This window comes from Cheilinus undulatus, linkage group 16, assembly GCF_018320785.1.
Source record: "Cheilinus undulatus linkage group 16, ASM1832078v1, whole genome shotgun sequence".
Classification (NCBI taxonomy): Eukaryota; Metazoa; Chordata; class Actinopteri; order Labriformes; family Labridae; genus Cheilinus; species Cheilinus undulatus.
The window spans coordinates 3,150,869-3,166,019 of record NC_054880.1 but is presented as its reverse complement, the minus strand read 5'-3'; the positions used below and the strand labels follow the sequence as shown (position 1 = coordinate 3,166,019).

At 36.4% G+C, this 15,151-nt stretch overlaps 1 protein-coding gene and 1 gene segment (V, D, J or C); one reads left to right on the top strand and one right to left on the bottom strand.

The window, feature by feature from the left end:
* The window catches only part of LOC121523649, an 820,099-nt gene that overhangs the window by 68,371 nt on the left and 736,577 nt on the right, over nucleotides 1-15,151 (bottom strand).
* Nucleotides 1-15,151, top strand: part of LOC121523651 (immunoglobulin kappa light chain-like) — an 813,481-nt gene that overhangs the window by 63,509 nt on the left and 734,821 nt on the right. Inside the window, exon 4 of the mRNA XM_041808591.1 lies at nucleotides 11,096-11,111. Coding sequence (XP_041664525.1) covers nucleotides 11,096-11,111 — 16 coding nt within the window. The remainder of the gene's footprint in view (nucleotides 1-11,095; nucleotides 11,112-15,151) is intronic.

Here is a 15,151-nt window from a genome sequence, read left to right as displayed (position 1 = left end):
GTGTGAAATAAGGCTAATTGCCAACATGAATGTTTGGTTTTAATTAACATTAGCAGTGGGAAAGAAAAGGCTCATTGCCAGCGAGAATATTTGGTTTTAACTGACCTTAGCAGTGTGAAATAAAAAAAGGTCATTGCCAGCAAGATTGTTTGTTTTTAATTAACCTTAGCAGTGTGAAAGAAAAGGCTCATCGCCAGCAAGAATGTTTGTTTTGAACTGACCTTAGCAGTGTAAAATTAAACGCCCATTGCCAGCAAGAATGCTTGTTTTTAATTAACCTTAGCAGTGTGAAAAAAGGCTAAATGCCAGCGAGAATATTTGGTTTTAACTGACCTTAGCAGTGTGAAATAAAAAAAGGTCATTGCCAGCAAGAATGTTTGTTTTGTATTACCATTAGGAGTGTAAAAAAAGGCTCATTGCCAGTAAGGATGTTTGTTTTTAATTAACCTTAGCAGTGTGAAAAAAGGCTAATTGCCAGTAAGGATGTTTGTTTTTAATCAACCTTAGCGGTGAAAAATAAAAGGCTCATTCCAGCAAGAATGATTGTTTTAATTAACCTTAGCAGTATGAAATAAAAGGCTCACGCCAGCAAGAATGTTTGGTTTTAATTGACCTTAGCAGTGTTAAATAAAAAAAGGTCATTGCCAGCAAAAATGCTTGTTTTTAATTAACCCTAGCACTGTGAAAAAAGGCTCATTTCCAGCAAGAATGTTTGTTTATAATTAACCTTAGCAGTGTGAAATAAAAGGCTCATTGCCAGCATGACTATTTGGTTTTAATTAACCTTAGCAGTGTGAAAAAAGGCTCATTGCCCATAAGGATGGTTGGTTTTGATTAATCTTAGCAGTGTAAAATAAGGCTAATTGCCAGCAAGAATGCTTGTTTTTAATTAACCTTAGCAGTGTGAAAAAAGGCTCATTGCCAGCAAGAATGCTTGTTTTTAATTAACCTTAGCAGTGTGAATGAAAAGGCTCATATCCAGCAAGAATGTTTGTTTTAAATTAACCTTAGCAGTGTGAAAAAAAGGCTCATTGCCAGTAAGGATGTTTGTTTTTAATTAACCTTAGCAGTGTGAAATGAAAGGCTCATTGCCAGCAAGAATGCTTGTTTTAATGAACCTTAGCAGTGTGAAAAAAAAAAAAAAAAGGCTCATTGCCAGGACAGATGTTTGTTTTGGATTAACCTTAGCAGAGTAAAATTAAACGCCCATTGCGAGCAAGAAGGTTTGGTTTTAATTAACCTTAGCAGTGTAAAATGAAAGGCTCATTGCCAGCAAGAATGTTTGGTTTTAATTAACCTTAGCAGTGTAAAATGAAAGGCTAATTGCCAGCATTAATGTTTGGTTTTAATTAACCTTAGCAGTGTGAAAAAAGGCTCATTGCCAGCAAGAATGCTTGTTTTAATGAACCTTAACAGTGTAAAAAAAAAAAAAAAAAAAAAAAAAAAAGGCTCATTGCCAGGACAGATGTTTGTTTTTAATTAACCTTACCAGTGTGAAATAAAAAAAGGTCATTGCCAGCAAGAATGCTTGTTTTTAATTAACCTTAGCAGTGTGAAAAAAAAGGCTCATTGCCAGTAAGGATGTTTGTTTTTAATTAACCTTAGCAGTGTGAAATTAAAGGCTCATTGCCAACATGAATATTTGGTTTTAATGAACCTTAGCAGTGTGAAAAACGGCTCAATGCCAGCAAGAATGTTTGGTTTTAATTAACCTTAGCAGTGTGAAATAAAAGGCTCATTGCCAGCATGACTATTTGGTTTTAATGAACCTTAGCAGTGTGAAAAAAGGCTCATTGCCCATAAGGATGGTTGGTTTTGATTAACCTTAGCAGTGTAAAATAAGGCTAATTGCCAGCAAGAATGCTTGTTTTTAATTAACCTTAGCAGTGTGAATGAAAAGGCTCATATCCAGCAAGAATGTTTGTTTTAAATTAACCTTAGCAGTGTGAAAAACAAGGCTCATTGCCAGTAGGGATTTTTGTTTTTAATTAACCTTAGCAGTGTGAAATGAAAGGCTCATTGCCATCATTAATGTTTGGTTTTAATAAACCTTAGCAGTCTAAAATAAAAGGCTCATTGCCAGCAAGAATGTTTGTTTTGAATTAACCTTAGCAGAGTAAAATTAAACGCCCATTGCGAGCAAGAAGGTTTGGTTTTAATTAACCTTAGCAGTGTGAAAAAAGGCTCATTGCCAGCAAGAATGCTTGTTTTAATTAACCTTAGCAGGGTGAAAAAAGGCTCATTGCCAGCAAGAATGCTTGTTTTAATTAACCTTAGCAGTGTAAAATGAAAGGCTCATTGCCAGCATTAATGTTTGGTTTTAATTAACCTTAGCAGTGTAAAATGAAAGGCTCATTGCCAGCATTAATGTTTGGTTTTATTAACCTTAGCAGTGTAAAATGAAAGGCTAATTGCCAGCATTAATGTTTGCTTTTAATCAACCTTAGCAGTGTGAAAAAAGGCTGATTGCCAGTAAGGATGTTTGTTTTTAATTAACTTTAGCAGTGTGAAAAGAAAGGCTCATTGCCAGCAAGAATGCTTGTTTTAATTAACCTTAGCAGTGTAAAAAAAAAAAAAAGGCTCATTGCCAGGACAGATGTTTGTTTTGAATTAACCTTAGCAGTGTAAAATTAAACGCCCATTGCGAGCAACAAGGTTTGTTTTTAATTAACCTTAGCAGTGTGAAAAAGGGCTCATTGCCCATAAGGAAGGTTGGTTTTGATTAATCTTAGCAGTGTAAAATAAGGTTAATTGCTAGCAAGAATGCTTGTTTTTAATTAACCTTAGCAGTGTGAATGAAAAGGCTCATTGCCAGCATTACTCTTTATTTTTAAATAACTTTACGGGTGTGAAATTAAAGGCTCATTGCCAGCATTAATGTTTGGTTTTAATTAACCTTAGCAGTCTGAAATAAAAGGCTCATTGCCAGCAAGAATGTTTGGTTTTAATTAACCTTAGCAGTGTGAAAAAACGCTCATTGCCCATAAGGAAGGTTGGTTTTGATTAATCTTAGCAGTGTAAAATAAGGTTATATTGCCAGCAAGAATGCTTGTTTTTAATTAACCTTAGCAGTGTGAAAAAAGGCTCATTGCCAGCAAGAATGTTTGGTTTTAATCAACCTTACCAGTGTGAAATAAAAAAAAGGTCATTGCCAGCAAGAATGCTTGTTTTTAATTAACCTTAGCAGAGTGAAAAAAGGCTCATATCCAGCATGAATATTTGTTTTTAATTAACCTTAGCAGTGTGAATGAAAAGGCTCAGATCCAGCAAGAATGTTTGGTTTTAATTAACCTTAGCAGTGTGAAATAAAAGGCTCATTGCCAACATTAATCTTTATTTTTAAATAACCTTAGCAGTGTGAAATTAAAGGCTCATTGCCAGCATTAATGTTTGTTTTTAATTAACCTTAGCAGTGTGAAATTAAAGGCTCATTGCCAGCATTAATCTTTGTTTTTAATTAACCTTAGCAGTGTGAAATTAAAGGCTCATTGCCAGCATGAATGTTTGCTTTTTAGCATTAGCAGTACAAAATAAAAGGCTAATTTTTGTGTCTTTATGTCAGTGTTTTTATGTAATTTTTGTTGTACTGATCAAGTTTGATGTACTGCGTTTAGGCAGTGGTGAGTTGCATATTTTTGTCCAATCACCGTTTTAGCAGCATTTTATTGTTTTGGCAGCGTTTAATTTTTCTAGCAGTGTTTTAGTTTGTTTTTGCTTATTTTTTAAACCATTAGTGTTTTAGATTGTTTCTGTTTCTTTGTTTTACCTCTCAAACTTTCCCTGTAGCCAATAAAAAAGTGGGACTCACCTGAGGCTTGGCAGGACACTGATGAAGAGGGCTACCTGTGAATCCTGGTGTAGCTGAGGATACCGTCCTGGAGATGATGTCCCTGTCCATGTTCAGGCTGAATTTGATGGGAGTCAGGAATAACTCTGGAGACCGACGCGTTGCCTCTGATGACTGGAGTCTCTGAGTGTGAAATAAAAATGCTCATTGCCAGCATTAATGCATGTCTGTATTACCATTAGCAGTGTGAAATAAAAGGCTCATGCCAACATGAATGTTTTGTATTACCATTAGCACTGTGAAATTAAAAGGTCTCACTGCTAGCATAAATGTTTGTTCTGTATTACCATTAGCAGGTTGAAATAAAGGACACCTCACCAAAAGGACTTCTAATAATTTTAAAATTAGCAAAACCAAATATAAAAGCAGTCCAAACTTTAAAAGTAAAAATTACCAACCTACCATTAGCTGGTCTTGGACATATCGGGGTTGATGGTCAGGTCCACATGTGGCCTTGGATCATTGCTTTGTCCTTACAGATGCAAATGTGGTCCGCTTCTTCTTTAAATCAGCAAAAGTTTAACGTATTTGTTCCCGTCATAAATGTTAAAAAATTGTTAATGTTGCGATAAATGTATTTTTTGTTTTGGTTTGGTTTTTTTATGTAATTTTTATTGTGTTGATCACATTTTATTTACTGTGTTTAGGCAGTTGGGTACAGTTTACTTGGGGGAGTTTTGTTTTTTGTCCCAGCACCGTTTTAGTTTGTTTTTGCTTATTTGTTAAACCATTAGTGTTTTTAGTTTGTTTCTGTTTCTTTGTTTTACCTCTCAAGCTTTCCCTGTAGCCAATAAAAAAGCGGGACTCACCTGAGGCTGGTCAGGACACTGATGAAGAGGGCTACCTGTGAATCCTGGTGTAGCTGAGGATACCTTCCTGGAGATGAAGTCCCTGTCCATGTTCAGGCTGAATTTGATGGGAGTCAGGAATAACTCTGGAGACCGACGCGTTGCCTCTGATGACTGGAGTCTCTGAGTAAAGAAAAAACATTTATTTCAGATCCACAATCAATAAAAAAACACTGATGTCCATTCTAATTAGCTTCCATTCTTTGCTAACATTTGCAGCATTTGCTAATATGTAGCTTCTTATCACTTGCACATGGTGACCTTCTGAGGTCCTACCAACCTACAGATACCAAGTCAATCATTATTTAGAAATAGTATTTTAAAGGTGCAAAAGTAAATACGGCTGAATAAAACCTCTTAAAGTTTTGGGGCTTTCTTTCTATTTGTGCTGAAAAAGATTCTCAGCTTTAGGGGATAGACTTGGGGATAAACAGTGACATCTTCTGGTATACTGAATTTCCTGCAACCAGTTTAAAGTGGAGCATTTGAACACCACCTTACTCTATCAATCTGCGATAAAGTCACAGAATTCTGCATTTAACTGAAGCTGCACGTGTAGTCTATGCATCAATAGTTCTGTTTTTACAAGCCATCGTCAAAAATGAGCACATTCAACTCTGACTACTTGTTCAGAGAATGATTTCAGCCTCTCCTGTAGAAATGCACTGATTCATCTTGGTGAGCTATCATGGTGTCACAACCTCGAAGATGGTCAAAACCCCCCATTTGAAAAAGCGTTTTGAAAAGGTTTGAACTGATTGTTTATAGCAGAAATTCTTCAATTTGTATCAAATGTAGTAAAAAATTTCATTATAATCAATAGTATGTTCTTGGTTTCTTATGTTTAGGTTAACAGTATTAGCTGAATTTATCATTGGTTCTTTTTTCTTGCGGGCTGGAGCTTTGTTTTATTTGTGTCTTTGCTTGTTATTAAAGTAATACTGTTTCTTAAAGTGCTGTACAAATAAAGTTATTATAAAACGGCATTTATAAGTTCACTGTGCCATCACGTCACTGCTGTTAGACTTAAACCTCAAAAGTTTGACATTTTCAAGATAAAATAAAGTCCTAAAGCTAGATAGTCCTCGCCAGACAACAGGGGGAATTTATATTTAAAGAGTTTAAACAGACCGGTGAGAGTTTAAACAGACCGGTGAAAGTTTAAACAGACCGGTGAGAGTTTAAACAGACAGGTGAGAGTTTAAAGAGACCGGTGAGAGTTTAAACAGACCGGTGAGAGTTTAAACAGACAGGTAAGATTATAAACAGACAGGAGATTATAAACAGACAGGTTAAGGAAGCTAAAGCTCTAAAGCCTAATCTGACTGCATCTGTTTCTCACAAATATCAACTATAAAAACTGACATGAACAACAACAGGTGGGAAAATAAGGAGTGGTCACCTGCAGTACAGCAGAATCCAGCCGTGAGCCGCCGTCTTGTTCTTCTGTGGTGTTTAAGGGTAGCAGGCTTCGGCTTCTTCTTCTTCTTCTTCTTGTTTAACGGCGGGTGGCATCCAACGTTAGAGGAGCATTAAAGGTAGCAGGCCGCCGCGGCGCTCCTTTATATCCTGTTGCTCCTCCCACCGGAAGTTTTTGAATCATATTTTTAGTCAAAAGCGGACTTTCTCATGATTAAAACACAGTTTAGACTTTTAAACCCCTGAGATTCCTGCAGCGTAATTTAATACCCTTTATTTATCCTTCTAGTCAACAACAACGTCATACTTGAGGAGAAAAACGCAACAAACAAACAAACCAACATTTGTTTTTCAAACCGGAAGCCATCATTTGGCGCCTTCCTGCCTATTTACAATGCGGAAATGCGTTGCCTCGGGTTTCCCAGATTCACCTGTGGAAGGCCATGGCTGGAAATGCAGCACCTCAATGTAGGAACGCTGAGTTAAACTTGTATGAAAGTACCGAAACAGAGCTACACTTGTGTAACTTTGTTCTTGTCTTCTAAAACAGAGAAGGAGAGGAAGATGGTGGCGACTTTTACCGGATGTAACATAATAGAGAGCAGGGAAAAGTTTGGCGCCAATCTGTGCGTAGGTGTGCAACAAAGGTAGTTTGACTTTGATACAGAAACTCTTCTTTCTCTTCACTACTCTTAAATACATTCAGAGTCAGTTTAAAGGAGCTTAATAACCCCACATCAGTTTGGAGCTGATATCCCTTTATACTGTCCAAAATGAGGTCACATGACATTGATCTTAGAGCTGTAGTTTAACTTTATCATCATTTTTCTGTTTGCCTATGGTTGAGAGGTATTTTCAGCAATGAAACAAATATCAAGAAGCATGTTTCAGGTAACAATGCCAAAGAACTACAAGACAGCCCCAACTCTGAAATGTCTGAGCCCTCTGACTCAACAACACTTTCTCTTCATGCCTTTAAAGAGCCTCATTATTCAAACTCTGTATTTGAACAATATTTGAACCTCCTCAGTCCATGTACACGTGAGGGTATTTCATCTTGGTTTTCCTACAACTTACCACTCATTTCTATCAGCATTTTTAAACTTTACAGCCCAGAATGTCCACTGAAGTTTGAATTCAATGAAAAGTTGGGCTACTTTGGGGACTTTGCTTCGAAATGTCATGGAAGGTATATTTTTGGAGAGTGTCACCAGAAGTTTTAGCGGATTTCAGGCATTTTAATGTCAATTTGGGAAATGTGTTTGTCATTTTTTGGATTTTGTTTCAATGTCGGAGAGATTAGTTTAGAAATGATTTTGTATTGTTACTGAAATGATGTGTTTGTTAGGTCTTTGGAGAGTAGAGGATGAAGCTGATGTTGATCCCTGGGACAAGAAGCCACATTTTCATCTCCATCCCCACCTCCCAGAGGAGACAGGTAAGAGGCTGTACTTTAGGCAGGCCTAGGCTTGTTGGGTCGGAGGTAGGGTTGTTGTTGGTTTTAGATCTTCTAAAAAGACTACACCAGGTAGATAAAGTCCTTCTTACTTCTGAAAACAAACGAGACATGCTTTTATGTTGGAATACGTATTTGTGACCCTCAGGGGCGTAGCTAGGGTTTTAGGGCCCCGAGGAAGAATATTACACTGGGCTCCCCTTAGCTGGCTAGCCAAGCAACAAATGTTGCATCATTTTAAAAAAATATATGCTTTTTGATGTATTTTTTTACCATAATTTCTCAATTTCTGAACAATGTTTTTACTATAGCTAAATCAAATGTACTTGCATTATTTTGTAGTGCTGGACCACACTATTTGGACATTTTTAAGAGAGGAGCCCCCCAGAATTGTATTTTACTCTATTTGATACAAATTTCAGTCTGTTGACCGATTCATTTAGTGGCTGCTGATTAAAAATGACACTTATTAATAAGAAAAATTAAATAAAAACGTACTTTTCATTGCAGGCATATGGAAGCCCATTTCTGCCACTTGAAAAAGAAAAATGTGGAAGTTAGGACATTGGAGAAAAAAAATCCTAAGTTATAATTTTGAGATAAAAAGTCAAAATTATGAGATAAAAGTCATCCAGTCAATTATGAGTTTTTTATCTCATAATAATATCTTTTTAAATGTTAATTCATCTTATTTATAGCTATTAGGGACAGATACAATATCCATAGACAAAGTGAGAGCCGCCGTCCCGTGCATAAAAGAACAGACTAGAGGAGCAATGTGGATGAAAGGCAACCTGACACGCCGGGAAACCTTTGATTGCCAGGGTTTGGGAAAAGGCAGACTATTTTTGTTTTTTACTTACTACTTTCGCCTGACACCCCTACTGGGGTATAGGCTGTCGACAAGGGACCTCCAGAGTACTCGGTCACTGGCATTCTTCTCTATCTGCGACCAGGTGTATCCCAGTCTTTTGGTGTCAGACTGGAAAACCCGCCGCCAGGCATTCTTTGGTTGGCCTTTTTTCCTCTTTCCTTGGGGGTTCCAAGTCAGAGCCTGTCTGGTGGTGTTAGACACAGGTTTTCATAGTGTGTACCCAATCCATCCCCACTTTCTCCGTCCAATTTCATCTGGTGCTGGGAGCTGCTTTGTTTTCAACCACAGGTCGTTATTGCTGATCTTCTCTGGCCAGTGTATGTTCAAAATTCTTCTTAAGCACTTGCTAATGAAGGTTTGAAGGTTTGTGTTAATGAAAGGGCAGAGCCTTTGAAAAAAACCTGAGGGTGATTGGACGAACGTTCTGTCTGTCACATCTTTACGGGCCAATCATAGCAACAAAACACGTGAAGTTGTAGCTGCTACCAAGGTGCGCATGCGCAGCTACCGAGGAATAAACTCTATATAGAACAGCATAACGCGAACCATGGTGACTATAGACATGCTAGTACACGACTTTTGTCATTTTTGAAAAGAAAACAACTCACTGCTGTTCTTTGTTCTTCTTTTAACGAAGAAATGTCAAGTCTTGATAAAACTGGCGCTTTAGCAGCATCCACGCTAATGTCTTCCACCATAACTGCACCAGTCTCTTGTTGCTGCTTACTTACGTCCACGACTGAAAGTAATGCCCTCGTCATGTGTATTTCTGCATCATCCTGCTGGGAAACCATCTGGGAGTTTTCAAATGATGATGATTCTAATTCCTGAATATTTAGGGGTCAAATTCTCCCTGAAATGAGCCTTCTCATCCAGCAGTCTTTTTGAAGTCCTGTCCCCATGGAAACGGTATTTTCCTAAACACAGCTGCTTGCAATAAACCGATCTGTGAAATGGCTCTTATATGGACTCTCTCTTTGACCGGCAAACACAAAGTCAGACTGTTTTTTAATGTTTTTAGTTATTTTTTTTATACTTTCATTCTCTTTATAATCCAGTATGAGGCTTTTCCTAAAACATCTTTGTCTTTCTCATCATAGCCTCCTGTCTTTTCACATTTCTAACATATTTTCCTCTCCCCCCAGTCTCCTTTCATGATGCTCCTCCTTTTTCTCTAATTACCCTTTTCTTTTTCCAGTCTGTTTATTATTAGCAGCCACACATAGCCACAGCTTTCCAGCTATTTCTTGTATTTCTAATATTTCTAAGCTTTTCTGCTCTAAGCATTCCCATACATTTTAAAAAGAAATGAATTTGACCAATTAGTCAGTTGCTCAACTATTAACATGAAGCACTCAGAATGTATTTGTGCAATATTTTAATTCTTTTCACTGTTTTTTTTAACCATCTTCACTACTTTTAGCCCATTTGTGCCAATTTTTTCCTGCCCATTTTGCCACTTTTCATCATTTTTGCCTCTTTAAATCCATTTTTGCAACACATTTCCTATATTTTCCCTTTTTTAATCAACTAATGATACTTTTTGTTCCCTTTTCAACATTTCTTAAAATCCCAATTTCACCACTTTTCTGCCCATATTTGCCACGTTTCTAAGAAATACAACATGTGTACTTGGTCATTTGCTCGTCAATCAAGACTAAGATTCAATTTAAGACTTTATCTTTTCTATTTTTAAGAGTCTGGTTGGAAACTGATGGCCCCGATGATATGGCAGCACCGGAGGCCTTTCACTAGCAGAGCCAGTAATAAAATTAATAGTGATAAATAGAAATCAGCAGCAGATTATCTTTACCTCCTATATCGCTTCTAGCTACTACTGAAGCAAACCTGCTGCCAGGCAACCATTCTACTGCACTCTGTTATTCTCTTTGTTTCCATGGTTACCACAGACCTGCAGCTGTGTAAGTGTTTGCTTGTCTGATGAACACAGTGAGATTCAGTGGGGAGATCTTACTATGAAACGTCTCAGTCTCATTATCAAGCCTTATATGAGCAGATTTGTACATTTTTACAGCTGAAATCTTTGAGGTTTGTTAAAGATTTCAATGAGAGGCCGTCTGATTCAGCAGCTATTTGGGAATGATTGCAAATCAGACAGAGCTCATAAACACTGCCGTATGTTTTCTGCAACATGTGCTTGGATTTTGAACCAAGTGCTCAATGTATGACTTTGATTTATGCCATGCATCAGTAAAAGAATGTTATTCTGGGAATTATATGGCTTACAGCTACAAGTACAACTGTACAATTAAGAGGGAAAAAATGTTTAAGTGATTGTAAACCTTTTTATGATTGATTGATGTTCAAGGTTGTTGTTTCCATTTGACCCTGTATTTTTTGGGCTTTTATTTTGAGGGTGGGTGTTCTATTCACCTGATCAGATAGGATATAAGAGACCAGCAGGTGGTCAGAGATTAAACTGATTGAAAGAAACTCATGCCATCTTAGCAACCAGCCTGAAGATGCATATTATGCTTTGTAATCTTATACATGTTTGGTGTTTTCTCAGTAATTTCCTTGTGCATCATTTTAGAGTGTCCTGTTTGAGTTGTTTAGCTTAGCTGCTAGCATTCCTGCTAGCGTCATGCTTAGCTTTTGTCTTTGTTGTAGCCTGACCTTTTGTCTCTGAGGCCTTTGGGTTTACCTGTATGGTTGATTTGTTTGCTAACTTATTAAACATAACTCGTTGTAATAAAGCCCTTAAATAGTGTTTGCCTTTTGTTTTTGTATATAGATTATTTTATGTTTCACTGTTTAACAGATAATTGTGTGATTTTTTCGTGTAAATAAATGTGATTTTGCTTGGATTATGTTTAATATTTATTCCGTGTGAATGTCTTTCTGTTTTTTTTACTCACAGCTATTACAGTGAGTTTATGATCATATGCACTGCTTTAAGAAAAAAAAAGGGTTTTAAACCCAAGTGTTGAAAAGTATCACTATTGCCCTCAAGTAAAAATGCCATTACTTTGGTTAAAACCTACTCAAATAAAAGTTTCTTATCTAAAATTAATTTTAAGTACTGAACAGATACTGAAGAGTTTTACTGTAAAATAAGAGCTTTCTTCATTGGCAAGAACAACAAGGAAATAGACGTCCAACCAGGTTGTTCAGGTTAAGTTACACCTCTATAATAAAGTAAAATACACAGCAAATTTGACAGAATTTAACTCATATATCAGTGATCATCAACTGGCGGCCCGAGGGCCACATCAGGCCCCCCACAGCCTTTAATCTGGCCCCAAGAAGAAGAAGAAGTTTAATGAATTCAGAAAATGTGAGGACAAAAAATACGTACTATTTACTTTTTTTAGATAACAACAACAATGAAAACAGCCAAACACCAATTGAGATTGAAACAGTTCTATCAGGTATGACTCAATGTTTGATATGTTTACATAAATCCAAGTATCAGCCATTATGAAATGGTAGAACACAAATAAGTTATTTCTTATTAAAGCTGCCATTGTCTGCATCAACTTTTTTTTTTTTTTTGGTGATATTTTTGTCAATATATTTCATCATTTTCTTTGTCAGTTATTTCAGACTTTTTTGCGTCTTTTTTGGATCAGTTTTTTCATCATTTGTGTTTTTGTGTCATTTCTTTCAAAATTGAAATATCCATGCATATGAACCAGCCCCAAAGACCTGTTTACTGCACAGATTTCCCACCAATCAAAACTCGGCATGTTTGCATCAAACCAAATGATTAGCAGAAAAACAGCACAAGAAAAATGTGGCAAAATATCTCAGTCGCCCCCTTGTGTCAGGCTGCAGTATTGTTGATCTCAGTGCTAAAGGCTAGATGTCAAAGACAATGAAAATATTTTGAAAATATTTTTTTAATTAGACCAAAATGTTCATAATGGTTCCTCTGAAAGTCCGGCCCCCAAAATGTTTGCTAAGAATAAAACTGGCTCTTGTACAGATATAGTTGATGACCCCTTTTATATATAGTTATATTTAACACTTTAGAAGTTGCTTAATAGATCCACACTACATACGACATAGTAACCCTAGAAAATCTGTCTCCTCTGGCAAGAACAAAGCAGGAAGTCCACCTCATAGCAAGGTAACATGGTGAGGAAAATGCACTATGCAACCTTAAGCAGCACTTAATGCAACTCAATGGATAACTTCACTCATGGTGCAAATGTGTCTCACATTAGAAACAATAACAATCAAACAGAAACATGAGCAAAGGAATCCCAGCAGGGATTACTGTACAACAGGCAACATCCAAACACAATTATACACATCTAAACACTCATGCCCAAGGGCATTATGGGGAACTCCCTCTGCACAGATTTGACATTGCAGAGCTTAGAACAATTGGCTGTTTATAGAGTTGAACTATCACTGGTGGATCAACACTGTCAATCAACTATTACACTGAAAAACACTTTGACGTGGAATCTTTCTCTCTCTGTGCTATTGTGTAGTCAACAGAGGTGGAAAAAGTACAAGATTATTGTAGAAGTAGAATCACCGATTTCAAAATGTACTCTAAAAGTACCCATAAACACTACTCAGTCACAGTAATATGGGTAAATGTCATTAGTTACTCTCAAACCCTGCCTAAATCATCGGGTTTAAAGTCATTGGGGATGCAACAACAAGGAGTGGGACGATTTTAGTAAAGTAATGTACATGCACACATACAATCACAGCTCAAACATAGCTTCATTTGGATAGTATAATAAAAGTCAGAATGGTAGGCTATCAGCCTAGATGCCAAAAGAACCAAGTCTTATTGTTACGCCAAATGATCCAGATCACTAAAATAAGATGAAATTCCCATCTCTGCTGCTAAGAGCCGTTGAATACCAGCTCCGACACAATGAGCTCCGGGGTTTCGGTACAGTTGGCTGATTTGATCTGTTGTCAGACAGTATGAAAGAACAACATAACTGACCGTATTAATTTCTTAATGTTTATATCCTGATGATCTACAAAACTCAAGACGTTTGCTCTTAAGCTGGAAATATAAAACCAAAGTGGTTTAGTGAGAGATAAATCTGCTCTCCTTCTCTGTGAACATGTCTAAAGTCCAGGTGCTGAGATCCTTTGTCCATCAGAGACTGTCTGCGGCTGCTGAAGAGATATTTGAACTGTTTGAAAGAACCATAGCAGAGTATGAGGAGCAACTACGTCTATCCAAAGAGGAGAAAGGGAAACAACACAAGCTGCTGGAAGCGGTTTTCAACCCTGAGGTCCGGCTCCAGAGACTGGGTTTGTATATTTTTTTATTGGTATATTTTTTACATCAAACTGCTAATGAAGCAGCTGGCAGCTGGGATATTGTGTTTTTCTGTGGTCATGGGCATTCAGGGGTAAAATCTTGTTAAATTCCACAGAAAGCAGCTGCCTCATCGAGCTCTCTCTGAAGTCCTGTCACCATGGCAACCCTGATCTCACTGCTGCATGTAATTAACTAATCAGCGACATGGAGCTGAACAAATAGATGTACCTTTTTTTCAACCATAAAACCACACCGTCTGACGGTTTTTTACCCTTAAACCCAGACAGGTCGACTTTTGTTTTACAGTTTGCTCATAATTTAATCGTTTTAAACCAGTGACCATCAACTGGAGGCCTGAGGGCCACATCAGGCCCCCCACAGCTTTTCATCTGGCCCCCAGAAGTTGAGTAAATCAGAAATGTGAGGAGAAGAAAGATGTTCTGGAATTTAGTTTTTAAATAACCACAGCTATAAAACCAACCAAGACATTGGAATAATTTTCTTAAATATGAATCAATGTTTGATTTGTTTACATAAATCCAAGTATCAGCCATTATATTATGATTTATGATTAACACACATGAATCAGCTTTTCTTGACTAAAGCTGCCATTTCCTAAATAAACTTTTTTTCGTAATTTCTTCAATTTTTTCTTCATTTTTTTCCTTTTTTTTAATGATTTTTTGTCAGTGTTTTGTTTTTTTTGTAAATTATTTCAAAAATTTTTGGTCATTTTTTGTAGTTTTTTTCATTATTTTTTCATATTTTTTTATCAATCATTTTCTCATTTATTGTTGGCATTTTTCAATTATTTTTATGTCGCTTATTTCTCTTTTTTTTGGATCAGTGTTTGTTGCCATTTTTAGCTTTTTTTTTTTGGTATTTTTTTTTCAATTTTTTGTCTTTTTTTCCCATCATTTTTGGTAAATAATTTCCTCATTATTTTTGTGAGTTTTTGTGGTCTATATTTTTATCCTTTTTTGTTCGTTTTTTTTTTTTTGTCTTTTTTGGGGGGGAAATTATAATAATTTGGAATCTTTTTTGTTGTTGTTGTTATTTTCTGATCAGTTCATTTTCTATTTTTTTTTTCTATTTTTTTTTTTAGCAATTATTTCCTCATTTATTGTTGACGTTTTTCCCCCATCATTTTTATGCCAATTATTTCCCTATTTTTGTGCCTTTTTTGATCAGTGTTTTTCACCATTTTTTCAGCATTTTTTTGTCATTTTTTTGCTATTTTTTGTCTTTTTTCCAGCATTTTTGGTAAATAATTTCCTCATTATTTTTGTGAGTTTTTTTGGTCTATATTTTTGTCCATTTTTTGTCATTTTTTTCATCAATCTTTTTTCTCAATCTTGACATCTTGAATTGTTCTCCACAGATGTCCAACAGCTGCTGGTGAAAGAAGTTCCTCATGAGCAGCAGGAGGCAAGCTTCAGGCCAA